Consider the following 27796-nt stretch of genomic DNA (forward strand, 5'->3'; position numbering starts at 1 on the left):
GTCAAAACCTTATGGGTGGGAATTTGAGACTGAGACAACAGGGGAACCTTGTGGTTGGTGTCTGCTACTGGCTGCCTAGAGGCATTCTTACTCCAGCTTCCGGAGGCATCGCACTTGCAGACTCTCAGCCTGCAGGGGGATTTCAGCCACCTCAACATCTGCTGGAAAAGCAGTATGGCAAGATGTAGGCAATCCAGGAGACTCCTTGTTGATAACAAGGAGTTACTCCTTGACTCCTTGTTAAGCCAGGAAATAGTCCTGACTGAGAGGATGTGATGCTAGACCTGATGATCACCAATGGAAGTGAGCTTATCAGGGGTATGAAGACTGAAGGCAGCTTGGGTTGTGGTAGTAACACACCGGTGGAGTTCACAGCCCTAAGGGAAACAAGTCAGACAAGGAGCATAGTCTGGACCTTGAATTTTAGGAAAGGAAACTTCCAGCTCTTCAAGAAATTAGTAAATAGAAGGAGTTAGCCAATAGAACCCCCTGGGAAATGGTCCTCGAGGACAAAGGAGAAGAACAGAGTGGGCAGAAGTTTAAGGATGCTTTTCACAGAGCACAAGAGATCTTGATCTCCAGGCATAAGAAATTAAGCAAGGAAGAGACCAGCATGGCTAAGTCTGGCCATACTAAAAGGCTAGAAGAGTATACAGACACTGCCTGGTTATGAAGGGATGAAGTCAGGAAGGACAAAGTGCAGCTGGAGCTGAACTTGGCAAAAAACAACACAAAGCACTTCTACAGGGATGTCAGCCAGAAAAGGAAGGGTAAAGAAAGTGAGTGTGTGGTGTATTGTGTTGTGTCTGCCCCCTGATGAACAAGAAGGGCAAACTAGTAACAACAGATGAGAAGGCTGAGGTTCTCAGCAACTTTTTTTGCCTCGGTCTTCACTAGTGACCTCTCTCCCCACACCTCCCAAGCTGAAGAACCACAAGACAGGGATGAGGGGAGCAAAATCCCTCACACTGTAAGGGAAAATCAGGTGACCACTTGAGGAACCTGAATGTATGTAAATATATGGAACTTGATGAGATGCATCCCAGAGTCCTGTGGGAATTGGCTGATGTGGTTGCCAAGATACTTTCCGTAATGTTTGAAAAGTCATGGCAGTCAGGGGAAGTCCCTGGTGACTGAAAGAAAGGAAACATTACACCCATTTTTAAGAAGTGTAAAAAGGAGGACCCTGGGAACTATTGACCTGCCAGCCTCACCTCTTTGCCTAGGAAGATCATGGAACAGACCTGCCTTGAAGCTTTAGTAAGGCACATGGAGAACAGAGAGGTAATTAGAGAGAGCCAGCATGACTTTACAAAGGGCAAGTCCTGCTGCCCAGCCTGGAGCCTTTCCACAGTGGAGTGACTACATTGGTAGACAAGGGAAGAGCAGTGCATGTCATCTGTCTGGATTTCTGCAAAGTATTTGACATGGTTTGCCACAGCATCCTTCTCTGTAAGTTGGAAAGGTATAGATTTGATGGGTGGACTGTTTGATGGATAAGGAATAAGCTGGATGGTTGCATCCAGAGGGTAGCAGTCAATGGCTCAATCTCCAGATAGAGAAGAATGAGAAGCAGTGTTCCTCAGGGGTCTGTACTGGGGCCAATGCTGTTGAATATCTTCATCAATTATATAGACAGTGGGATTCAGTGTACCCTAACCAAGTTTGCTGAAGACACCAAGATGACTGGTGAGGGTTACATACCAGAGGGGGGAGGATGTCATCCAGAAGAACCTGGACAAGCTGGAGGAGTAGGACTAGGTGAATTTTGTGAGGTTCAACAAGGCCAAGTGCAAGGCCCTGCACCTGAGTAGAGGCAATCCGCATCATTAATACAGGCTGGGGGATGATGTTATAGAGCGCTGCACTGTAGAAAGGGACTTGGGGTACTGGTGGATGAAAAGATGGACATGAACCAACGATGTGCAATTGCAGCCCAAAGGGCAAATTGCATCCTGGGCTGCATCAGAAGAAGCGTGGCCAGCAGGTCAGAGAGGAGATTATGCCCCTCTGCTCTCTGAGACCTCACCTGGAGTACTGTATGCAGGTCTGGAACCCTCAACAAAAGAGGGATGTAGACCTGTTGGGTTGGGTCCAGAGGAGGGTGACAAAAACGATCATATGGCTGGGGCACCTCTGCTGTGAGGACAGGCTGAGAGAGATGGAGTTTTTTATCCTGGAGAGAAGATTCCAAGAAGACCCTATAGTGGCCTTCCAGTATCTGAAAGGGGTTCTCAGGAAAGCTGAGGAGGGACTTTTTACAAGGGTGTGTAGTGACAGTATGAAGGGCAACAGTCTTAATCCTAGACCAGGATAGATCTAGACTAGATGTAAAAATGTATTGTGAGGGTGGTGAAGCACTGAAATAGGTTATCCAGAGATGTGGTAGAGGCCCCATCCCTGGAGACATTCAAGGTCAGGCTTGACAGGGCTTTGAGCAACCTGATCTCGATGTCTCACTGCAGGAGGGGATTGGACACGGTGACCTTTAAAGGTCCCTTCCAACCCGACGCATTCTAAGATTCTACGGTTCCGTGCGGTTAGGGACGGGCGGAAAGCCGCTTTCCCTCCTCGGGACTGCCGCCGCAGGGCCCAGGTGTCTTGGCTGCATTCCTGCCGGGCCAGGTCTTCAGAGAGCCGCTTTCCGGTGACACCATACACCCCGCACCCCCTGTGCTCCCCCCGACCCAGCGCTGTAAGGCCGAGGCGGGCGTGCGGGTGTCCGGCCGGTCCCCACCCCACACCCAGCCCAGAGGCGTGCGGCGGCACCGCGCTACCTGCCGGGGGGCCGGGCAGCGCTGGGCACCGCCTCCCTCCTCGGCGCGGCCCCGGGGCGGAGCCCGAGGAAGTGACTTCAGTCGGCGGTGTCGGAGCGGGCCCGGCTGGGCACGGCGGGACGGAGCGGGAGCGCGGAGCATGGCAGCGGCGGCGGCGGCGCGGTCGCTGCTGGCGGCGGGGCGGTCACGGGCGGGAGGGCGGCGGTGCCGGGCTCTGCCCGCCGCGGCGGCCGCCCCGTACTGCACGGTAGCTCCGCAGCAACAGCAGCAGCAGCCGTCGCCCGACATGAAGAGCTACCTGTGGTCGCGATACAAGGAGGCCAAGAGAGTCGCCAAGGGTGAGCAGCGGGGCCGGCGGGCGGCAGCAGCAGCGCGGCTCCCCCGCCGTAACATCCTTCCTTCTGCTGCGGGTCCCGGTGCCGCCGGTCTTAGAACCATTATACGTGTTGGCGGCCGGGAGAAGAAGGGGCGGTCAGCTCGGTGGGAGCCGTGGTGGGTTCAGGGGGCGATGGGCCGGCGGGGGGGGCCATGCGCCTTCCTGCGCGCCTCCCCTCGGGGGTTTCTCCCCCTGGGTCACCCCTGGCGGAGCGGCCGCGGATCCGCCCGGTCGCCACTTGAGTCACCGCGGGTCTGGTGATAAGGTGCTCGCCTCCCATCTAGAGGTCTCCAGTGCTCTCCCAGTGTCAGACAGGGGCCTCGGTGTGTCCTGGGAGCCGGACACCCGGGGGACACTCGCTGGGAGGGGCAGCAGGTCCCTTCTCCTCTCTTCTGAGGAGGAGGAGAACCCTGCTGAACACCCATCCCCCCGTCTGAGCCTGCGGGGCTGTAGCTGTTAGCAAGTGCCCTGGGGTAGAAAACCCTTCATACAGAGGAGCTTGTGCCGAGGAAAGAGGCTGGCCCTGGAGATTGGTAGAGAAAAACAAATGTAAAAAGAAAATGAGGGAGTTATTCGTCTGTTTGAGGGGCTTTCTCTAACAGGCAGCTCTTCCAGAAAGTTAAAGTGCTGCAAAGTTTTAGATGTCTTTGTGTTTATTGTGTTTCGGTTAAAATACTGTGAAGCACTGAAGCCAGGGTAAAATTGTTAGTGATACCTGAATGACTGGAAAGCTTCGGTCCAGCTGATAGAAAAGTTAAGGCCAAGTACTTGGTTTTGCCCTTGCTATGATGGGTAGACTGCTAGCAAGGTGCTTGAATATACCATCCTTTTAGAGAGCTAAAAGAGAAAGAGACAGCATGTGCTCCACAATGTCAAGAAGGAAGGCTTGTCCTGTAGTGGCAATAGCTTATGTCTTTCATGTTTTGCCCTTTAAAAAGAAAATAAAAATAGGTTTGGTCTTATCCTGCACTAAAGAGTCTTGATTGTGGACTGTGGCTTCATTCTGCTGGGTGCAGACATAGCATTTGCAAACAGAATAGTGGTAGCATCTTAAAAGTGAAATAAGAAAGCTGTGTTAGAGATCTTGGAAGAATACTGTGGACTCTGGGATACGGAAGAAGAAAACTTCTTCCAAAGAAGAAGAAACTAAGTGCATTTTATTTTGTATCTTTATTTTCTTTTCCCATTTTTGGAATGAACTTTTTCATATTCTAAACCACACCCAAATAATGCTTCAGAGTTGAGGTTAGAGAGGAGGGTTGTGTTAAAATAAGTGGGTGTGGGTTTGTGAAAGATGAGGCAAATGCTTCTAGAATAATTCAGAACATTTTATTACAGCCTTGTCACCCAATGGCTTCAAGTATGTGATATTTCACATAGTTATAGCATTAAAATGACAAAGATGTCCTGATTTTTTGACCCCAGGTTTATAGCACTTGGGATGCTGTCTGCCAGCCAGAAGATCTGAAAGCAATGAAGTGTTTATACTGTCTGTTTTCAGGCAGGTGCTAGCCAAGTTATTTTATTCTGAAATACCTTTATCTTTACAATAATATCCAGAAATAGATTGATTTTTAAAAATCAAGTGTTGACTCACCAGGGTGCACAGTTAACATTTGAAAAAATACTTTAACTGTGATATAGAAATGGGTGCTGTAATGGGGTTTTGGAAGTTTACTTGCAACCATGGTTATGACTTCAAGTTAGTTAAATGATTTATGGCTCTTTTTATAGAATAAAGGTATTTGCCCTAATAGTATCATCTTAGATTGTTTTGTTACCTTAACGGAGCATAACATTTGTCTCTTGTATTCCTATAGGGAGAGACTGGATATAGTAGGAGGTAATGTTTTTTTAGAGGCTTATTTTGTTAAATCCCTTGAAATTTTTCATGTCAGCTTAAGCATGGGGAACTCCTGGCATCCTTTTTACGGTGAAAGAGATGCTGGACTTTATTTGAAACTTGGAATTAAGATCAATGAGACAGCTGTTTTGTCTTTTTTATAAAAATTAAAAGAATTGGGTATCTGCATCTGATAAAATTGAATGGTTTCAGATTGCCATCTGTTTTTTGGCATCTGTACAAGTTTGTTACTTTATCTGCCCACCAACTGTGCAGCAGTGAAAGGCATCGCTTTTACCAAAAAAAAAGTTATTTCTCTTCCTATGAGTTGGACAGAGTTTTCAAAATGGAGCACTATCTTTCTAACAGATCTGGAGGCCCCATGCCTGCCAGCCTTTTGGAGATGGTTTCCTCTCATGGTGGAGCATGTAGTGCATCCATCCTCAGAGGAGAAGGTGTTGAAATAGGCTTGACCGATTCCTTCCAGGCTTACATGTAGAAAGTAACCAAAGTATATTCCTTTTAAACCTGCCCTTCTGAGCATAGATTAAGGTGAAAGAAAGGAAAGAAAACATGCTTGTTTTTTATGCTTCCAGGAGGGTTGCATTTAGCCTTCTGATACTGCTTGTCCAAGTTTTCTAGGCAAGAAATACAAACATCCTTTATACTGACCTTGGTGTTAGTCCTGGAGGTACTTAATGCCTTATGGCTTGGCTTCATGTAAGTGTTAACATCTCAATATACCTTTCAAACAAACATAAGGAGGAATACAGCCTTAAAAATGGAAGTAATTTACACACACTAGGTGCATGTATAGAGAATAGGCAGAATATTTTTGGTTTCCTGACTTGCTAGAAGGTTAATAAGCATAGCAATATGTATGTAACTGTTGTTTGGAAAGTATAGCAATTACTTTGAAGTTTACTTATTTGAGCTGAAATTGAGTAATGTGATAACCCTGAAATGGTGAAACAAAAGTAAGTAAAGCAATGTCAAATCAAAACGATGTCAGTTCTGGACCAAATAATGTGAGGACAAGACAAGGCTCCTATAATAATATCCTCCTCCAATTCCAAAGTTAACTTTCAAATGCAGTAACAAATTTGTTAACAAAGTTAGTGAAAAATTACAGAGTTTGTAGTGCTCTGAGCAAGATGCTGAAATCGAGTTTCTCTCCTACTTGAACTGTACAGAGAAGTTTGATTTGTTTAAAACCTGTGGGCTGCAAAGAAAAGTGAGGGACATCATTGTCAGTGGCAACATATTTTTAAGGATTAGTTGGTTAGTGTGGGTTAGTGTGATAGTTTCCATCATAATTTATCTGTATTTAGGAAGTGCTCATGGTTTTCTATGCATTTTTATTTAAACAAAACTACAGGGCTGGTATAACTTTCTTTTTTCTCTCCCTGTTCCCAGACTTGGTTCCTTCACTTATGAGTAACATGCTGAATCCGGATGCTATTTTTTCAAACAATGAAATGAGCCTGTCAGACATTGAGATTTATGGTTTTGATTATGACTACACATTGGTCTTTTATTCTAAACATCTGCACACGCTTATCTTCAATGCTGCTCGAGATCTTCTTATTAATGAGCATCGAGTAAGTAAAACTAATGGAATAACAAGATATAGTAAATAATTTTTAACTGAGAGGGGTGCATCTCATTTTCATGCCTCAGTCCTATCTTGTCTCCCTTGTAACATTTTGTACAATTACTACATATGAACCACAGAAGTTCTGGTTTATTCTTGGCTACTGCTTTGAGCAGAGTGCAGCTTGACAGCTGTCAAAGAATACAGTGTTACTCGTTTTATTTTTAATTTGATGGTTGAGTGGCAGTTTGTCTTTTTGGTTTCCTGATAGTTAATTCAGTCATCCTGATAGATAAGAGGCTTGAAAGTCACTGTTACTCTCTTGTATTTATTTCTGTGAGCACAGTGATTAATTTCCATACGGAATATTTTTAGCCTGACTACTCATGAGGTCTTTGATTGCACTGTGTGCTTGTGAGGTGCTCTCTGTGTGTGTCCAGCATTTCAGCTGAGTTAGCTGAAGGGGCAGGGTGTGCAGTGACACTGTCATCAGAGGCTGATACAAGAGAGACCCCAGCAAGTGTTCAACTCAGTCCCCAAAGAGGGATCCTGACCAAGCAGCATGTTTGCATAGGTGACCAGTTGACATTCCAGCTGCTTGGAGTGGTTGTATTGTAATTTAGGGATGGGAGAAGTTAGTGTGTGAGAGGAAGTGGGAGATGGGTGACTGGGGAAAACTGAAGGTATTGCAGGGAAAGGGATTGGAGAAAATGTGGCCTGAAAGAGGCAAAGGTTATGGAAGTGCAGGACTTGAAGGAAAAAAGACAAAAAGTCCACAAAGTAACTTAAAATAATAAACCAATTAAAATGTAAATAACATAAATACAAATAGAATTTATAAATAGAAAGAATAGTGCTGTTATTAAAATTATAATATTATAAAAAATACTATGGCATGAAGTAACTGCTTGTATATTTTATACAACCTAAATCTGAATGGCTGGTGGTGTTCTACTTTTGTATTTGAATCTAAAGGTTAGGAGCTATATATAAGCATCTATTAATATCCTCAGAAGAACAAACAAAACTCCCTGGGTGCTACAAGCATATGCAACTTGATCTCCCTAAGATTTTGTCATGTCATGGTAGCAATTTTTGTAGAATATTTAAATACCCTCTATTAAAGCTGTCTGGTTCTTGGAAAAATCAACATCACCATAGCAGACAAGATCAATTCTTATGGACAATAATTAAAACCATGCTTCATCTTTGCTATTTAAATGAATTCAGGCAGTAATAACTTTCCAGTTTCTTTTGTTTAAAATATCTTGAATTCTAGTAAATGAAGCTCTGATTACTTTTTGAGGCAAGTTATTGAAGTATATCCTCTTCTGTTGAAATTTGTTGGTGAACAGCAGTTTTTATTAATGCTATCTCTGTAACTGCTTATCCTATTAATGCTTTTCCTGCCTTTAATATTAGAAACAGCTTCTAGTTAGTGTTGCCCATTATGACTGTCATAGTCAGCCTAAAAGCTGGCCAGTTTTGGTCATGGCAGTGGGAGGTAACTTATCAGAAATTGCAAAATACACTGTAGGAAGCAGGGAATTTTGAAGTGTGTCCAAGAGAATAAACATCAATTTAATGCTAATCTTGGAGGTGGCAGCAGGTGTTGAATGTAAACTCTTGCTCTTATTTCTTTCCTAATATGGGCCTTGTGCCACCTTATCTTGACTGTTGCTTTGATCCAGATATATCTGTCCTTACCAAAAGTGGGGCAAGCAAACAGAGCAATTTTATCATAACTTGTTTGGCTTGTAAGGAAGCTTTGACTTTGGTGCCACAGTAGGCTCAAACTTTTTCTCCTGTGTACTGGCATGCATGCAAAAAAGCCTCCTAGTGGAATAAGTTAAAGTAGGAAAGTCAACTATGCAGAAATTTGAGGAAGTTGGAAATAAATTTGCTAGTTCATGCTTGATGTGGCTGCTTTGTGGAGTGTACAGTACACTGTGATTTTTAACTGATTACATTCTGTATCCTCTCCTGATGTTTTCCCCTCTCTCCTTTTATGCTTCATGCTCCCTGGCCAAACGTATGCATCTTCCCACCCTGTCTGCAGACTGGTGCTATTTTTTTTGTTCAGATCAGGAACCTACTTCCTGGTGTTTTCTGGAAGTGGCAGTAAGGATGATAATTCAGAAGTTCAGAGAAAGAAGTTAAGAGCTTTCTTTAACTCTAGATACCTGTCCTCAGTACAGTCACAATCAACAACAGTTGCATTCTTCAGCACAGATAAAAACTTTTTTTAAAAACTGCGATTTATTTATTTTTTGTAAGAGTAGCTAGTGCTTCTGGTGAAGCTGTATAATGGTTTTTTTTTTGGTTTTTTTTTTGTTTTTTTCCCTGTAGGCTTATGAATTAACCATATACACAGAGAGAGACTGTTACTGAGAAGGTGCAGAATGTGCCTGAGATGCATTTGTCAAGTTCTAAGTCTGCTGTAGCCTGTGGGAAGGAAATGAAGGATTGCCTTTCAGTTGGTTAATCAAAGAAATTATTGGTTTCTCAAGCCCTGTCAGAAATGATTTAGAAGCATTTTATTTTCTAAAAACAAATAAGCAAACCCTTTAGCCCTAAGCACACCTCATGTGGGTTTTCTTCATAGTTAACATGTGCTTAAAGCTGGACGATATTACAATCAACCAAATGTGAACTTGTACTGAAATATCTTAGAAAACTCTTTAATAGGTGATGTGAACTACCTGGGCTATCTCTAAAGAAGCTGAGGAAAGAGTACATGGCACAGACATTGAGTTCACATGCATCTCACCATAAGAAGCTGTTACAAATACTGTCCAGGGTCAATATAGTTGGGTCAATGTGGGGCTCTCCTTAAGTGACTTGCCCTGATGGCCTGTAATGCTCAACTTGATTTCAGGATCTCATCTTTGAGATACACCCTACATAGAGGAAAGCCCATGTTATGGGAGCCTGGATGCTCCAGGCAACATGGGGATTCTCTTCTTCCTCCCTTCCTTTGTTCCATCTGTTTATTTTCAGTGTATGGTATCTTTAAGCACATCTGGTATTTACAGTTCAAAGTAGACAGTCTAAGATCAGGAGGATCTCTGTTGAGGGAGTCAAAGCAGATTGTTGTAATGCTTTTATTTCTTGAAAATAACAAAGATTTTTTTGCTCTTGGTAATAGGATGTATTGCTTTATCTTCCAACAGAAGTGAGCAGTAAAGTTCAGGTATCTGTAAATCAGGCCATGTTCTTGGGTTTCTATCTAGAAGGTTGAACTGGAAACTGTGTTTGTGTGGTCTGTTTAATGGGGAAACTTCATAAAGCAAGTTAGCTCAGCTGTTAAATTTTAGGAAGCAAATAAGAACTTCATAAAGCAAGTTAGCTCAGCTGTTAAATTTTAGGAAGCAAATAAGACTAATTTCTTGTTCAAAATGTTATTTTAATATATGCACTTTTGTAACCAAATGTTCAAAGGTGATCACTGCCAAGTACCTGGATGCTCAACTTTAGGTCCAGTGCTTGACTTTGACTTAAAACGTGGATTTTGGAAAACTGTTTGCATGTTCCTGCAAATCTCAAAGCCCCAAATCAAAAAATCAAAGCCTGCAAATCAAAAAGCCTCTTAATAATGAGTGAAAATAAGACACATAGAAAATGTAGGCTATTAAAACTGCAGAAATGTTATCTATAAGTCAGGCCATGTTCTTGGGTTTTATTAAAATATTTTAAAATTTTTTTGTTATTGATTTAAAATAAAATAATTGTTTTCTTTTCTTAGTATCCTGCAGAAATAAGAAAATATGAGTATGATCCCAATTTTGCAATCAGAGGACTTCATTATGATGTGCACCGGGTATGTATAGATAACTTTGTGATGTTATATGGTGCAAGGGCTTTTAAGTCTTCCAACTTTTCACTCTGTGTTGATACGTAAGAATTTTGTTTCATATTTTTCTCTTCTGTAGCAAGCTTGATATTTTTTTTCTTTTTTATTTAAATAGCTGTTAGGTAGAAAATACTTGGAGTGTTTTATTTTTGTTTGGGGTATGTTTTTTTCATGGTTGGTGGGAGGAAAGGTAACTTAGATTGCAACAGAATAAATCCAATCAGGCATCTGCTAAAAAAAAAAAAAAAAAAAAAAAAAGAAAAGTTATTTTTTTGTGAATTCACTCAGGTAATGGGACAGTGTTCCCTTGGTAGTTGCCAAGCCCTAGGTAAAAATATTTTGGAAGCTGTAGGGGAAGTTGAAGTGAAGGTGCTCAGGTGTGACATGCTATAGATAGAATTGCTTTGACTTTTTATGATTTCATCTCAGCTGATGTGATAACTTTTTCTCCCCTGCAAGGCTTTATTAATGAAGATTGATGCTTTTCATTATATTCAGCTGGGGACAGTTTACAGGTGGGTAAAATTGTTTCTTATTTATTCTTAATTAAGATAATTAAGAGATTATTTAATCTCTTAATTCCTTTTATCAGTGTACATTGTAGGTTCACATCAGGAACAGCACCCTAGCAAGTACAGATGTGACTGGACACTGCAGCCTTGCTGGGAGAGGGTTCCTTTGAAACTCTGTGTGTACACCCAGACATGTGCACACATTTACTGACTGATGCAGGACAGCTGATTCTCCAGTTCAGAGCTGGGGAAGCTGGCAAGCAGTTTGGTTGCATAGTGCTGACTCACTTTGTTTCCGGCTGTTAAATTGTGCTGAAAGAGAGCTAAAAATATGCTGACCACTTCTCTGCTCTTGCTTTCTACGTGAATAAAATCGCCACCAAGTGCCTCTTTGTGTGACTTTGCTGTGGTTGTAGAGACCCCTGAGAGGTCTTCCTGTATTTCCACAGAGAGCTTTGAAGTTTGGTCACACCAGCCATGTCATAGATGCAGAATGGAGAATGAGGCCTACACAGCCTGACACTTTTTGAGTTAAAATGAGAATTTTTGGGATGTAAAATTGGCAATCTCTGTGCTGTGCTTCCCTATGTGTGATACAGCTGTGCTGCAAGTGATCTTTGGGTTTTTTTTTTTTAGTATGGCCCAGTTTCCTGCAACGAGGCAGGATGCATTTGACTGACATGAACCACCACAGCTGGTACCACTTTTAAAATTAAACAGCAAGCCTAAGCACCTTTCTTAATGTCACTGGACAAAAAGTTTTGGGGCTAAAAGATAATTCAGCCTTGAGGTGACTTGTGATGGGGGATTTACTTGGCAGTATGAAATGATGATAATGTGCTTATTAACAAAAATGTACAGAATTCAGCCACAGTTGTTGATCTGTTCTTTTATGGCGTAGTCTGAAATACCCTCTGGGAGGGGGAACAAGGAGGGAAGGAACAGGAAAGAAAATGGTGTGCTTCACCATTAGGCTCATGATGGCATCATAGGTACAGAATGCATTGTTTTTGGCATCTCTGTGTAGTTACTATCACCAGAGTTAAAATGTGTCCCATTTTTTGGTATATTCTATACGTGCTGATGTCAAGTAATTATTGTATATTTCAACTGACAAAGCCCATTCTTGTTGAAGGAATAGTTTATGCAGGGCTACGAGGGAACCAGAGAACTCATTGTGAAGGTTACTGGTTGTGAGATTTATTTTTAAAAGTTATCACATTTTCACATTTTTCATTGCAAAAAATGCTAGTTTACAAGGTTAAAGGCTAGGTGAAATAATAAAAAACTCATAAACATATATATATAGTTGTGCAGTAGAACTATTAAGATTAGTAGATTAGTAGGAATGAGGCCTGAATGGAAACCTCAACACTTCTCTGGTGAGGATGTTTGCATGTCTGCTGTGTTTTAGATGCCTTAGTGTAAGATGCTTGGTATTGTAAATAAAGCCAAACCAAATCAAAAGCTTCAATCTATTAGTTGATAAATTCTGTGAAGAAATTGTCTTCTCAGTTTGTAGTTATACTTTTCTATTTAATTGTCAGCAGTCCTTCAAGTAATCCTTAATTTTTGAAAACTGAACTGTGGATACGGTTGAAAAGAAAGAAATGCTTTTTTAGTTTAATGTTGTGTATGCTTTTTTTTTTCCCTTTGAATCTTCAAGGTCATGCTGTAGAATAATCTGGTTTAAACACTATCACATCATCAGTGCTTTATGCAACAAGGGCAGAGTGAGGAATTTTTTTGTGTTAAGAAACTGGAATCTTTAACTACTTCTTACAAAGCCTTGAGGCATAGTTTCAGTTGAGACCAATTAGTCCTTTTCCTGTAAGAAAGTAAAAAGGACTTAAAAGTGGAATGTGGTCTGTGTGGGCCAGCCTGTTAAAATGTTACTTGTTCTGTAAGGAAAGATGCTGTTTTAGCTTACAGACCAAAGTATTCTTAGTATTTTAATAAAATGCAGTTCTAAGTGCTAATCTGTCTGACTTTCATTGGGGAATTACTTGAAAATTTTAATCTGACATTTCAACTAAAGCTGATGTTGTTTTACAGAGGCCTCAGTGTTGTCCCAGATGAAGAAGTCATTGCAATGTATGATGGTTCCCATGTCCCTTTAGAACAAATGAGTGACTTCTATGGAAAGGTAAAACCACAAACGGCTCTTTAAAAAGGATTTTTTTTTTTTTACTAGAGGTGAGGGTGGTGGTGGTCACATTTTGTCTTGTACTTATGAGCAGTTACATTTTCTCAATACTTGATTGATTAAAGTGTTAGATGTGAAGTTTGCCCTCTAAAATGACAAGTATATTTTCTTTCTTCCACTTGCTGTAGTTTCTTTTTTCACCTTTGAGCAGTCATACAGGCAGAGAAGTGCAACATAGAAAAATCAAGTAACTTGCTCAGTGTTGCACAGCAAATCTGATGAAGGCTGGGAAGTGAACCAAATCTGGTGCCTTATCCCAGTGATGTACTTATTTCTGGTGGCCTTTTGGCTTAGCTGGAGCAGCAACAAGTAAATGTACAGAGGCTTCTCTTGCATACAGGCTGGCACAGTGAAAGTAAGAGGGTCTGACAAAAGACAAATGATAAAAGATAAAGCTCTTAAATTCAGGATTTGATTTTGAGGGGAGTTGATCTTGCTGATAGGATCCTTCCTCTTTAGCACATAAAGGGTGGTGCTGCCTTTTTAGTAAAAAGTGAGTCTCTGTTACACCTTTAACTTACTGGTGACTGGTGTTAGTTGCATGTTGGCATGAAAATCCCTGCTTTGTGCTGTGGAACATTTTGTTGTTCTCACACCTGTTCTTATTTTAAGAACTTAGAATTCTGACTGCTGGTGTCTGCAGCAGTTCTTAACATTGGCCTGGCATTCCTTGTTTGATGCCTTGCTCTCTGCAGCTCGGTGCTTTTTTTGATCTTGGAAAGGGCAGTGACAGGACGAGAGACCATGGGCCCAAACAGAGGAGGCTTCATGAAACACCTGTGTTACTCTGAGGGTGACCAAGCACTACTACAGCTTGGTTGAAGACTCCAAAAATTCCCTGGGCAAACTTAGAGGTATTCAGAAGCCATCTGGACAAGGTCCTGGGCACATGGCTCTAGGAGGCCACACCTGATTTAGGGGGTGGGACAAGATGACTTCCAGAGGTCCCTTCCAACCTCAGCCATTCTGTGGTTTTGACCAGTGTGTTTTACTGAGCTGGTTGCTTTACCCATCTTCTTCCTGACAAGTATTTGGTTTGTATTTGCTCTTTGGTAGTGAGATCCTCTACTTTTGTGACAGTTTTTCCAGGCTAGAAATCTTCTCCTCTATTTCTGTGTTAGTTATCATAGATTCCTGTAACTTCTTATTACCCCTTTTGAAGGAGAAATTGTTTTGCAGCCCTATTCAGTATTTCATTTATTAAAAAAGAAATCCAAAGAAACCAAAAGTGAAAGAAACCCTTGTAACCTTCACCCCTCATCCCAGTACCCAGTGCCTCTTACTTACAGAAGTGCTGACTTGCAGTGAAGGTGTCCAAGTCCTTCACTTGACTTTTAGCTGAGCAACATTGTGTATGTGTTTATGAATTAACATACTGCTCTTAGGAGTAGTGAGTAATGGTTAATTCTTAAAATGAAGTCAGCACTTCATTTTATTGAAAGTCTAAGTTCAAAAAGAATCTGTGAATGTGAACAGCAGTGGCAAAAGCTGAATATGTGCAACTATGCTGAAGTGTTTATACTAAATAAATTAGTCTGTTCTAATCTGAGAAATGTCTGACTTTTTTGTGTGTGTTTTTTTTTTTTTTTTTTTTTTTTTTTTTTTTTTTTTTTTTTTTTGTTCCCACCCCTGCAGAGCTCACAAGGAAATACAATGAAGCAATTCATGGATATATTTTCATTGCCAGAAATGACACTCCTTTCTTGTGTGAATGAGTATTTTCTGAAAAACAACATAGACTATGAGCCTGTTCATCTGTACAAAGATGTCAAGGTACTAGCTTTGAAGATTTAGGTTAACCTCTACATTTGTGCATCTTCTCTGAGCACTTTGGGAAGCTTCAACTTGTTGTCAGCTCCAGTGAAACACCTCAACTTTAGGTTTTGTATAGAGTAATTATTATATGCAACTATGAAAACATAAGTAAAATGCAGGTAGGCCTTAGAAAAGAAACATATAATAGTTTGAAAATTTTTTTAAACCTGGCTTTCTGGGGCTGTTGGTCTTTCTGTAGACTTGAGGGATGAATGGGGGAAAGTGAAGGAGCTCTTGCATGTTGATAAACCTTCTTTTGATTGTTATTAAGGGTACAGCTCCTGCTAGCAAGAAAAATGTAAGATGATTCTAGGGAACTCTAGTCTGGAGCTTTCAGTTGTACTGCCTCTGTATCTTTGCTGATATACCATAATTTACTTTTTGCATATCCCTGTCACTTGTTTTCCTCTCTTCCTCATCCAGAAAAATATCTCTGTAATGACTTAGAGTAATCTGACCCACTTGATTCCACAGGATGTAATCCTGCAGAGGAGGCAAAATTGTCATGGTTGGTTAAGAACAGAAAAGGTCATGCTCAAATTGATGGTATTGGCTGTACAAGCTTTCCATACTAAACTTCTTTCTGGCCTGTTGTGGATGTGTTAAACTGGTGTAGTTCCTCATCTGTGAGACACCTGAATGTTGAATTTCTTACTTTGCCAAGTAGATCAGATAAGTTTTAAGGAACTTTAGATCTCCAGTGTAATCTTCCTTTCTGCCTATCATTACACAGAATTAGAAAGTTAGTTCTTGTGGTTTCTGCTGAAGTGTTTGTAAAAACCTCTGTATTGCTCAGCATTACCAACATTTTGTAAGCCCCATTGTGAAATTTTTTGAGGATTTTTAAGACATACCCCATGTAAGTACCAGGAATGCTGCTAAATGCCTTCTGAGCACCTTCTGGGTACTTTGCTTAAGCATTTAGCTTCCTTCATCTGTTCATAAATTAATGTTTTAAATAATCAAGGCCTTTGGTAGTGATCATAATCTAAAGTCTTACCTGATTTGAAGCTTTTTTCTTTTCCCCAAGAGGAAGGGAATGTGATCTCCTCCAAAGGTCGCTAGAAATCTGTGTTGACTCTGCTTCTGCAGAGGGCTTTCACCCCACTTCACCCTTCTGAGCACCCTTTCACAGTTGTTATGTAAAACAGCCCCTGTGCTACAGATTTTTGTACTTTACAAAAGTATTAAGTTAGTTTCTTAGAGGACAGGCTTACCCTTTGTTTAGTGGTGACATACATGCAATGAACATCACATTTTTGTAAAGTTGAAAGGGTAATTCAGGCAAAGGAATTGTTTTAAGAACAAATTACTATTGCTGTGCAGTGAGGCTGGTTTTTATAGCTGAAAAGATTTTTCAGTTCTATAGTTGAAAAGAGTTTTCAGTTCTTTAGTGCTGTGTTGCTTTCCTGGCAGGATTCAATCAGGGATGTCCACATCAAAGGAATAATGTATAGAGCAATTGAAGCAGATATTGGTAAGTACTAAATGTGACCATCTATCAAAGCTTTTTTTGTGGATACTTTAATGATCTTTCTGGCTTCCATATTGAAGATTACAAATTCAAAATTTTAAATGTTAAAGCTTGAAAGAATTATTTCCACTTGTCAAGGGTGGATTCATTAAGTATAACCTCATGTTCTGAACCTTTGGTTGAATGTAGCGAAACTTCTCATGAGAAACACTTTTAATTAATTTTGTATTTTCCTCCCTCCTCACAGAGAAATACATCTGCTATGCTGAACAAACTCGTGCAGTGTTAGCAAAGCTGGCTGATCATGGCAAGAAAATGTTTCTCATCACAAACAGTCCCAGCAGCTTTGTGTAAGGGAACAGTTGTTCACTTTCCAACTGTATTTTTTTAAAGGATGGGGAGGATGAGGTTCTCAGATGTAATTCATTATATTGTACAAATAACTGCACTTTTGTTATGCTTCACTGTTAATATTCCTCTGCCCTTTTTAGGGACAAAGGGATGAAGTACATAGTTGGCAAGGACTGGAGGGATCTCTTTGATGTGGTCATTGTGCAGGCTGAGAAGCCACACTTTTTCAATGATAAGCGAAGGTGGGTATTTAGTCAGAAAAGGATGATTCAAGCATCTTATTCTATATAAGGTTATGGAGTGTGTTATATTTTAATGTGGGTGCAATGTAAAATGAAATCACACTTGATGAAATCCTGTTTCAGGTCATCACAGAATGCAGCAACCACCCGATGCTGAAGTCTAGATATTTACCATTTCTTATGTAAAACATAAGAAAGCTCCAGTAGCGATTGCAGGTCCACTGATCTGAGTTAAGGTCACAGAAGCTGTTTTTAACATCTTAGCTTGTAAGCTGGTGAAGTGTGTTCCTTTCCTAATAAACCCAAGAAATTTTGGTGCCTTTCAGAATCATCCCCTTATCTGGAAATGTCTTTTATTGCTTCTGGTTTTGTTTAATCATACATGATGTGTAAAGGGCAAGACTGGCTGACAGACTGGAGTATGTGGACTAATTGCTCAATTAAGTAAACATGTTTGTAATGCATGTGTACTGCTCTTACACTTGAAAAAGACTTATTCCTTTATGTGTATTTATGATTTCAAAGCAAGGTAAAGGGAGGTGGGATTGTTTTTTTCCCCTATAGATTTGAACTCAATTTTCAAAAGAACTGCTGTATGTCTCACTACCCGTCCTCTGCTTCTTCCTTTAGTTGTTCAGTTGTGGAAAATGAGGTACTGGGCAAGATTTTTACACATCTCTGCTTCTGTGGTTTTTTTTTTTCTCCTTGATGGCACACAATTCACAATTTATTCCTCTTGGTCTGGAATCCCTGCCTTAATTCTCAACAATTGTTCTCAAACTCTATTATAAATGTAATAGGTATACTGGACAGATAAACTGCATTGCACTGGCTAAAGCTGAAGTTGTGGAGCCTTGCTTTTTCTATTACAAAATGTTCAAATGCTAGAGGGAATGTTTTCCTTTTGAAAGTTGAGTATTTTTTTAATATTAAAATTTTAATCTCCTCTTAAGAAGTTACAGACTTTCTACAGCAATGTAACAATTGTGTATCATTCACTTCTAGACCATTTCGAAAGGTGAATGAAAGGGGAGTGTTGCTTTGGGACAAAATTCACAAGCTGCAGAAAGGTCAAATTTACAAACAGGTATGCTTTCAATATACTTAATTTCATACTTATTTAATACTTATTTCCTTGAATCCCAAGCTTCTTCAGATATCATAAAGGCTTCTAAAAAGCCAGTATGTTTTTTAAGAATGTTATTTTAATGATTGAAGTGGTACAAAATCACTGTTGGCAATGTATGTCTGCAGTTTACTTGCCTCTTGAAGGGATAGTATTATTTAAATTGCCTGTAAAATTTGGGTTTCATAATATATAAGCTGAGGACAAGATTTTTGACAAAATATTTTTAGGGGTGTATTAAAATCCTTTCTCATGTTTGTGAAGATGCAAGTTACATGCTGCTACAATGTATGTGTCAATGTGTTGTATAATGTATTGTTTTTGCAGGGTAACTTGTATGAATTTCTGAAGCTTACTGGCTGGAGGGGCTCTAAGGTTCTCTACTTTGGTGATCACATTTACAGTGACTTGGCAGTAAGTTGTTTACTTTGACAAAATAAGATAAAAGTTGTGCCTTTTTGTTTTTCTCTCTTCATCCCCAGTGATTCAAAATAACATTTTCAAAATAAATTTTCATTTGAGGTTTCTAAACAGAGTAAATTTTGAGTTTGAAGTTTGGCTTAATTAAGCCGTATTGCTTTTCTTGCAGTGAAACAAATTGGTGGTGTGAAGGGCTGGCCATGTTTTCCACCTGACTTGCAGCATTTAGCTTGTTTGCAAACTGCACTCAGGAACGTGTGAGTTTGTATTCCTGATGCAGATTCTGACTGTGTCAGCTGTAACAGGGAGTAAACATGGATATCCAGACAAATGGGATGTGGCTGATTGGGATGACGTTTACTACCAAATATCATAAAAGCTGAGTCACCTGTTTTGAATGGCAGTGGGCAATCTTTTTGTCATTAATGGTAAACTTTCATTCTTCCCAAGATCTTGTTATGGTTTGTAGCCCCACTATCCAGGTGTTTTTTTTACCACCTTATGAGCAAATGTACTGTTACTTTTTACTTTAGAATAAAGTGTCCACTGCTTAATTTTCTTGTAACTGATAGTGTGTGAATGCCTGGATATAACTTTCCACTGCCAAGCTGGAGTAATATTTCAGTAGCATCATCTCCCCCCAGTATGCTTTTATAAGGGAAGGTAAATGTGGGTGCTTCAGAAGGCTGAGGGCCAAAGGAAGCAGGACATAGTTCTGTTCTTCTCTGCCATGATGGAGGAAGGAGTGCAGGTTGCACCTGCCTCATCCTGTAATTTTGGGGAGAAACTTGATTTGGGGAGACCCTTTTGCCAGCTGAGTGTGTGGATAAATACCACAAACTCAACACAGTTTCCTCTGGACACTACTGAGAGCAGCAGAGATCTCATCTGCACAAGGAATTTCCTAGTGTTTGATTTAAACCTAGTGATGTAGAGCTGATTTGCAAGTCCTTGTGTGTGCTCTATCTGTCTCTGAAAATGTGGGATTTGAAGCTTACTCTGATATCAGAATCTAATGCCTGTTGGCGCAGCCAAGTCCTGCTGTTTAAGCTTTCTGCTTACACATAAGTAGTAATTAAATTAGTGCCCCTTTGGGATAAACAATGGTCAAATTCTTCAGTTCTTTTAAGTAGTTCTTTTAAAGAATACTAAGACTTGTATTTTGTAATTCTTGGTAAATAGGATTTGACCCTGAAGCATGGCTGGCGGACTGGTGCAATTATTCCAGAGTTACGGTCAGAGATTAAGATCATGAACACAGAGAAATACATTCAAACCATGACCTGGCTGCAAACCTTGACAGGATTACTGGAACACATGCAGGTCTGTTCTGTCTGTGTGTAATCAGCTCTGTAGAGCAGAAGGGATCCAGCCAAGTTCCTAAATGCTGGACATTAATGTTGCAAGAGCTTTCTATCTTCTTAAAGTACACCAGTTTGACTGTAGATAAATAAATGCAATTATTTGTGTGGCTGAGTAGTAAGAGTTTTACCCAAAACTTGTTCTCTTCCTCCACTTGTCAGCCTGGACTGATTCCTGAGTTCAGTTGTTAAAAAAGTGTGATTTCTGTGTGCTGATACCTTGGTAACTGATAAGGGTTTATTAATGGAAAGACTCATTTGCAAGAGCATCCTTAGTTACCTGTCATCCATTCCAGGTTTACCGTGATCCTGATTCACAAATGATTTTAGAAGAATGGAAAAAGGAAAGAAAGGAAATGAGGTAAGACACAGGAGATGAAGAATTTCCAATAGGCTTCATGATAACCAAGTGTGATATATGTCATTCTCTTCCAAAGATTTTTTGAGAATTTCTATCCAAGCCTGATTTATACTTTCTGGTAGTTTCAGACCTTCTAAAAAACCTGCCTAAAGTAATTTCCTTCTCCCCTCTTACACTATGTGTGTATGAGCCCCTTTTTCCTGTTCCCCTTCTTTGGAAGAGGTTTTCTGTATGAAATGCTAACATCAGATCAAATGCTTTTCCTTCTCATCTTAGTTTTTATATGCTTCTGTGTTTAACTGCCACCATTGCTATTGATTTCACAGCTTCACTTCTGCATAATTTAAAAACGTGCTTCTCCATAGAGGCTTAGGTCACTTATGCATTTTCATTTAGGTGATTTCTTCAGATTACATACAATACATCTTAGAATATGCAGAAACTGTGTTCTGCACTAGGCTGGAGTTAGATCACAGGGATAGGCTACAGGGCTAAAACTAAAAATCTGCTGTCATGAATGAGCAGCCCCTAAATGTGAAATGCACAGCTGGCAGGGCCAGCAGCTGTACCATCAGCAGCCTTCCCCAGAAGTGAGGAAGCAAATGAAGTGGTAATGATACTTGGCAGTGACTATTATCAGAAGTTAATTCCAAGATATCCTTAAGCTTTTTGTGTACATTAAGCCAAGCCTTTGCATTTTAAAAAGTCTTTTATGTTTGAGAGAAATGAATGCTGTTAAGATGTAGATGAAGGCAGAAGTCTTCTTTCACAGTCTTTGGAAAGAAAAGCTTGAGATGTTATGTTTCTGAAGTGAGAAGCAACTTGCCACTGGTTGTAGTGGGAGAAATGAGAATCTCTTCTGTTCACTCCTGTGTTTGCTAGATCTGGGCTTCATATGTGCAAAGTTTCTTATGTGATGTGTTTAAATAGTTTGAAGTGAAATGGCAAGAGAATAATGCATAGAACGGGTAATAGGAGCTGCTTACTTCAGATTCTGGATGCTGGCTGGTAAAGAGATGTGTGCAGGTGTGTTCACTGTTGTTGCTTTTTTTTTTTTTTAATTTTTAAAATTTTCTTAACAGAGAGATGAACAGAAATTTCTTCAATGCACGGTTTGGAAGCTTATTCAGAACTGATGAGAATCCAACTTACTTCCTAAGACGCCTCTCTCGATTTGCAGATATCTACATGGCATCATTGAGTTGTCTCTTGAACTATGAGCCTGATTACACATTTTATCCAAGAAGGACTCCTTTGCAGCATGAACTTTCTGGCTGGTCAGACCAGCTGTGCAGTGGTACATTCAGAATACCTTCCCTACAAGAGACACTTCAGATGAAATAAACCCTTGGCTTGTTCTCTCTAAATGGGCAATTTTATTTTTTTTTTGAATGTACATGTATGTTATTTAAGTCACTTAAAATCTGTTATCTTGATTTAAATGTAATTCATACTTGTTCTGGTAAGCGTTTTACCTATTTTCTTCTTTCTTGCTCGGAGATGTGAAAACTCCTACACACAGGAGAGAGAGATGATGGACTACCAAAAGAGTGGGCTAGGAGGGAGGGCAAATTTGAGAGGAAGGATTGGTGGTGTTCTAAGGATGATTGGTTAAGTCTGTTCGTTGGAAATTCTGATCTGCTGCCTTGTGGTTTGCAAAGAAATACTTATCCTCTCAGTTCTGGCCCTGTTCAGAACTTCAGCTGGAGCCCATAACAGATCTTGGCACTGAAAAGCTTAAATCCAGTATTAGTATTTCAGTGATGACACAGTTTGTGACCAGTTTCTGGTGAGACTGACAGGGATGGCAAATGCCTTTTCACTTTCTTTGGTGCCACAGCTAGAGACTGACCTGTACCTGAACCAGCTGCTGCAGTGCTGGCTTGGCTCTGCCCCACTGCAGTGATTACCCCACAGGCAGGCTCAGGCTGGTGTGCTTTTTTCCCTCCCTGTCCACTTTCTGGTCTTAGGTCTGTGCTTGAGCCTACAGCTGCAGGTGGCAGTAACTTGGGCTGCTTCAGCTTCCTTTTGTTAACTTTGAGGCACCTTCCTTTTCAAGTTTCAAAAGACTTTTAAGTATCTGCTCTCTGATAGTAAAGCGATTTTTAAGAGCTTTTGCATTTTCAGTTTCAAAGTGGAGACTGATCTCTGTCAGGCTTCCAATCGATCCTACATGCTGCTTTTTAAAATTTTAACTGTGTCTTACAGTGGTATGCAATGTGGTTTTGCTGTTCCCTAGGAGAGAATGTATTTCTTACAGCCTTCAGTAATGCACTCTACATTCAAAGTAAGCATGCAAAATGGACGCTGACTTTGAAAGAAAAATTAATGACAACAAAATTAGAGTACCCTGGCTTTTTATTCTTTAACTCAAGCCCTGAAAGCCGAATTGGGGGTGGCAGACAGTTTGCATCAAGCAAAACAATTTTGGTGGTGCAGGTGGCAAGTTCCACTGAATTGCTGAAATTTCAGGTAATGTGAGATTGGAGACGCTGGGTAGCAATATGCTCCAAAGATTTGAGCTGAAAATTGACTATTTTTGCACAAGGAAAACATCTTTTCATGTTTTTCCGCAAACTGGCACTTTATGGAACTGCTATATGTTGTTTTAAAATAAGAATGCTTTCCTTTCTCTGCAGCCAAAGAAAACATTTTTTTAACTTATGGTTCCCCACCCCAGACATTTTAGAAGACATAATATAATGAATATTTTTCAAATTTTAATTATTAAAGGCTCTGTTTTTAAAGGTGGTGTTTTTAAAAGCATACAATTAACAAAATATATTCTATTCATTTTGGGATATCACTTGCCTTCCTACCATGATTTTCAGGTAAACAAACTTTTGGTGACTCAAGTTTTCTTGATGGTTTTTTTCTTTCCCTTTCCTTTTTTCCCCTTAAATCCTGTACTATGTACAAGTACCTATATTGAAATTCACTGCAGTATCTTTCATACTTTTAAAAGCATGTTTGCAAACTAGAGGATGTGTTATGACCTAGCCTGCACAACTTCATGCTTGAAGTCAGTCTGACATCCTCAGAAGTGGTCATAGATGCTCGTGGTTTGCTTGTGCTCCTGTTTCAAACTGAATGTCCAACACTAGTGAAGGCTGTGTATTTGAACTGATGACTTTACTTGAAATGAGCAAGTTCATCTGACAGTCCTGCTGTTTTGCTGGAAGAAAAAGATAAAAGTTTTGCAGGAAGTCAGTTTGGCTTTATCAGGAGAGCGGGCCTGTGTGAGAAGTATTTAGTATCATTTGATAATGAAATGTGGGGATGGAAATATGCCCAATTTGCCTTCAGTTCTTTATCTTAATGTTCAGCTAGAACTGAACTTGGTGTTAAATGTGTGTAGCAACTCTCGTGCTCCAGGGATTTCCATCTACTGTTTAAAACTATAAACAAGCCCAGGCAACTGTACGTTCTCCATCTTACTATTGGCAGATAGTAATATTATTATTAATATTATTATTTAGTTCTGCATTATTGAATTTGTTCATGTTTTGTTGGTTATAACTGTGATGTTTTTTTCTTTTAAAGCTGGCTAGGTGTCAGTTTTCCTAATTTTCCTGCATTAAGCAGGAGCAGTTTAAATGGATCGGATGATGTTATCCACAGAATACACTTTTTGTTTCCAGATATTATTTCCTCTCTGCCTTCCTTTTTCTTAACTTACAAAGCAAACTTGTGTGCAAAGCTATCTTACAATGGCCAGCTGAAGTAAAGTCTTGTTTATATTGCATGACTTCTCAAAATAAACAGCACTGCATGAAGAAAAAAAAAATTAAAGGAAGGTTATTATGTTCCTTTAAAACAACTCACCTACATATCATAGGAATTTAAATGAGAGTTTTAAAGTGTATTATTTATTTTTCAGTGCTAGAATACTCTTCCATGACTTCTAAAAATGTCTTGCATTTTTGTAGTGATTTCACCTTGGCACTGTCTGTATTACTTATTTTAACTTTGTTATGTTACTGACTTCAAAGAGGCTTTTGAGCATGTTTAAAGGACAGTGTTTCATTATATTAATTTTGGGAGTATAGATCTTTTGAACACCAAAGCAAGAAGTTTTCATTCTGTTCTATCAAAACCACAGAAGAGTATGGTCTGTCACTGAAAGAAGAGTTTAATGAACTGTTAAACTTTTTTGTGATAAAAATATTTAATGATTATTATAAAAATAAATGCTTAGACTTTATCTTTGGTCCCAATGAGCCTTGATGTTTTCTGTCACTGAGAAGCAGTAAAGAACGTGAGTTGAATTAATTGCAAAACTCTGAGGAAAACTCCCCTAAATGTGTGTGTGTTCTAAAATTTATAATATCTTATAGATATTAAAGAAGCTGGCAGAGCAGGGGAAGGGGATAGGGGAATTCAGTCTCTTTCATTTATACATTAGATTCCCTCAGCTGTGCTCGAGAGCTGTGTCAGCAGTGATGGATTTGCCTGCATACCTTATTCTGATAGAAGATTTTCTTGGGGTGTTTTCAAAGGTTACTAATGCTTTCCAGCAGTAACACCTTCCCTCTTGCCCATCCCCTACCTGGTAGACACCAGGAAGCAAATCATAGGGAAATGTTACTGCTGCCAGCAACAAAGTCTTCCTTTCCTTGCTATTTTGTGGTTTCTATAGTATTCTCACCACTTGCTACAATAATAAGGTTTTGAGGGAAGGAAAAAAAAAGCAAATCGAACTCATTTGATTCAGTTCTAGAAGTATGGTGAAAATCACAGCTGGGATTGCTGTGCATGGGCTGAAAGGCAATGGTGAAATGGTAACATGCTTGGTGAAAATATGGTACGAGAACAAGCCAGGTAGCTTCTGCTCCTCTCAGACCTAAAAATCTGGGTGTTGACGTGGCATGGCAAGGGTACGTTCATCTTTGTCTACTTTTACAAAAATGGCTCAAATAAAAATTAATTACTGTTTGAATGCTTCTCTACCACCTGTATGTCTTGCTTAAAGCTGCTACACTTACTGTTTCCCTTTGTAGGAGGTATAAAAAGCTCAGTCAAGAACAGAAAAGCCAGAGGAGGCAAGTGGGGCAGACAGGGTGCCTGTGTCTCTTGTACCACTGTTGCAAGAAAATTCACTAGCAAAAAAATCCCATAAGTTTAAAAACAAAGGGCTAACACATGTCCTTTTTCATACCTGCTGGCTGTAGTTGTAACTGAACCAAAATGAAAGTGTGGAATAGGAGTTCTGGGACATGCAGGATATTTGCCAAGTTAGCAATGTGTCTGAGGCCATTTTAAGTCTCTACTGAAGAATAAAAGCAGTTAAATAGAAAGCTTGGGAAAGTCCAACTTCCTGCAGAGAAGTGTCTGTCTGGTTCTGGGTGGGTCAGCTGAGACACAGGTTTGCATTTGGCACTCATTGTTGGTATCACTCGGAGACAGCCACCACTTCTGAGGCTGCTACCTCTGAGCTCTATAGACTCTATCTTAAACAAAAGATATCTTAAACAAATCTGTGCTCTCTTGGTTTTAAATTTGTAACAAGATTTTATTCCCTGAAATGTATATGTACTGTTTTTTTTCACAGCAAGTGTAAATAAGAATGTATTTTATAATTGACTAATGCCAAATTCAGTACTTAATTCTGATCATGAGGACCACTCATCACAAGCTGCTGTTCATCTGAATCCTGTAAAACAGAAGAGGAAAAAAAAAATCAGAGTTGAACATTACATTAATAAATTAAACTCTTTTTGGCAAATTGGTCCATACAGATGACAGAATTTGCACACCTGATACTTTTGCACCAAACAAGTCTCTTTACTGGATGCAAAAAGTTTTATTTTGGTTTTAGACTCTGTATGTGCACAATAGTCTTGCTAACTTGGACCATAAAGGCCATTCAGGTATTCTGGCTTTACACATCTTTCTGTTCCTTGTTTCTCAGCCTCTTTGCCCTTGTGTTTTCTTTGCAGAGTTCTGGCATGACATGCAGCTGTGTTTGCAGCAAGGAGAAGGAAAGACAAAACTGAAAGGCTTTTGAAGTATTTATAGACACATCACCAGCATCCAGCAGCATCTGAAGTCAGATTTAATTCATCTGTCTTTGAAGGTAGACTTGAGATACAGCTTTAGACCCCAGACCCAAATTCTAGCAGTGGTGAGACAAGAAAGGCAGGAACCTGAATGGTGTTTTCCCTGTTTTGTTTTTTTTTTTTTTCCAATTAGACATTTTCCTTTCATGAAGTCATTCCCTCTTATGATAGTGTTAGTTGTATCTCAATCTTACATCAAAATGAAGACTCACTGAGAAAAGGTCGTAGGCAAGTTCTGATGGAGTCAGTGCAGAAGAGCAACTTTCATATGAGGGGTTGGTGATATTTGAAGGCTGTGACTTGTCCAGCGATGTTACATCAGTGTCATCCTTTGACTACATAATCAGAGAATTATGATTATGAACTTGTTTATGATTTTAGAGAAACTTAAAATACATGCTTCTCCTAACAGTGCAGTAAGTGTGGCACTTGAGCTTCACTACCGACTGGTGCAGTATTGTGACTGAACTGGCTTCATCACTTCAGTCAGTGGCCCTGGGCTTGAACTGTGTCCTGGCTTGTTGTATTATTTCGGGTCAATTAACACTGAACACTGGTACCTATTTTATTTTTTTCCCTCACACTTATTATTTTTAAACCCTTGGCAAAGAATGGGTGAAGAAGCATTGTCCTGACATTGTGCCTGGGATAAAAGGTTCCTGGTTGGTCCTGAGCACTTTGCTTGCAACTATGTAATAAGGAAGCATTTCTCCTGGCTTATGATAGGCTCCTGCTTTTGTTTCTAGAAGATGATTTATATTATGTAGGGCCTAGAATAGGAAGAGATTTCTGGTTACTTCTAGGTAAGGTTTCTTTTGGATTGATTTGGCTGTATTTTGTGACTCTTGTCGTACCTTGTCTTTGAGTACCTTGGCTCAATTAGCATCATTATGAAACAATGTAAAGTTAGCACAGTTAAGAGAAAGCAAATACAAGAGTGTGTAAGTATAAAAATTTGCATTTTTCAAACCTGGCAATCATTTCAATTTCCTTGTCTATTGAACCTGGCCTTTTTCCTGTGAAACGTTTCAGTCTCTGGAGGAACAAAGTTACTAGCAGTGCCATGGAGGAGGGGATAGAGAACAGGTGCCCTTTCAGTGGTTGTAATGACCTGCTTCTCTAAGAGAGAGTTTTCTGGTGGGGAAAAGACTTCTGCACTGGTGCTGTGCAGTTAAATAAGCTTTTGGCTACTCCTAGGTGTTGGAAGTATCTGTGAGCAGGAGCCCATTGGGCACCCAAGAGGAAAGGGGTCTGGGGGAGCAGAACTTGGCTCGTTCCCAAGACAAGTGTGTGAGTCTTCCCCTCTTTCACCATGTCTTAGCCTGAATGGCTCAAGTGGGAAGGTATTAGTAAAGTTTCTACCTTAATAAAATGCAAGGAGAAATAGAGAGTTTGGGAGGTGTGGTGGGTTTGGGCTAGAGCTGCC

General features: G+C 40.0%; 2 protein-coding genes across 2 annotated transcripts in view; one reads left to right on the forward strand and one right to left on the reverse strand.

Annotated features, from left to right (window-relative positions):
* The first annotated feature begins 2939 nt into the window (after positions 1-2939).
* On the forward strand, positions 2940-24515 carry NT5DC3 (5'-nucleotidase domain containing 3). The gene is made up of 14 exons (XM_030469086.1): positions 2940-3115; positions 6413-6597; positions 10336-10410; positions 10903-10958; positions 13011-13101; positions 14797-14934; positions 16393-16453; positions 16698-16800; positions 16942-17043; positions 18049-18130; positions 18497-18583; positions 19772-19912; positions 20247-20311; positions 21394-24515. The coding sequence occupies exons 1-14, from the start codon at positions 3064-3066 to the stop codon at positions 21653-21655; spliced, it is 1500 nt and encodes a 499-aa protein (XP_030324946.1). The 5' UTR covers positions 2940-3063; the 3' UTR covers positions 21656-24515.
* Positions 24516-25796: 1281 nt separating this feature from the next.
* Positions 25797-27796, reverse strand: part of STAB2 (stabilin 2) — an 86082-nt gene continuing 84082 nt past the window's right edge. Inside the window, exons 66-67 of the mRNA XM_030469097.1 lie at positions 26583-26705; positions 25797-25964 (exon numbers count right to left, since the gene is read on the reverse strand). Of these exons, the coding sequence (XP_030324957.1) occupies positions 25914-25964; positions 26583-26705 (174 nt within the window). The 3' untranslated portion in view covers positions 25797-25913. The remainder of the gene's footprint in view (positions 25965-26582; positions 26706-27796) is intronic.

This window comes from Calypte anna, chromosome 1 (genome assembly GCF_003957555.1).
Source record: "Calypte anna isolate BGI_N300 chromosome 1, bCalAnn1_v1.p, whole genome shotgun sequence".
In the NCBI taxonomy this organism is placed as follows: Eukaryota; Metazoa; Chordata; class Aves; order Apodiformes; family Trochilidae; genus Calypte; species Calypte anna.

Bases quoted from the DNA above. Each gene is read 5' to 3' on its own strand.
- NT5DC3 (XM_030469086.1), top strand. From the start codon at position 3,064: ATGAAGAGCTACCTGTGGTCGCGATACAAGGAGGCCAAGAGAGTCGCC. The intron at 10,959-13,010 runs GTGGGTAAAATT...GTTGTTTTACAG, and splicing joins CAGCTGGGGACAGTTTACAG to AGGCCTCAGTGTTGTCCCAG. The intron at 16,801-16,941 runs GTAAGGGAACAG...TGCCCTTTTTAG, and splicing joins AACAGTCCCAGCAGCTTTGT to GGACAAAGGGATGAAGTACA.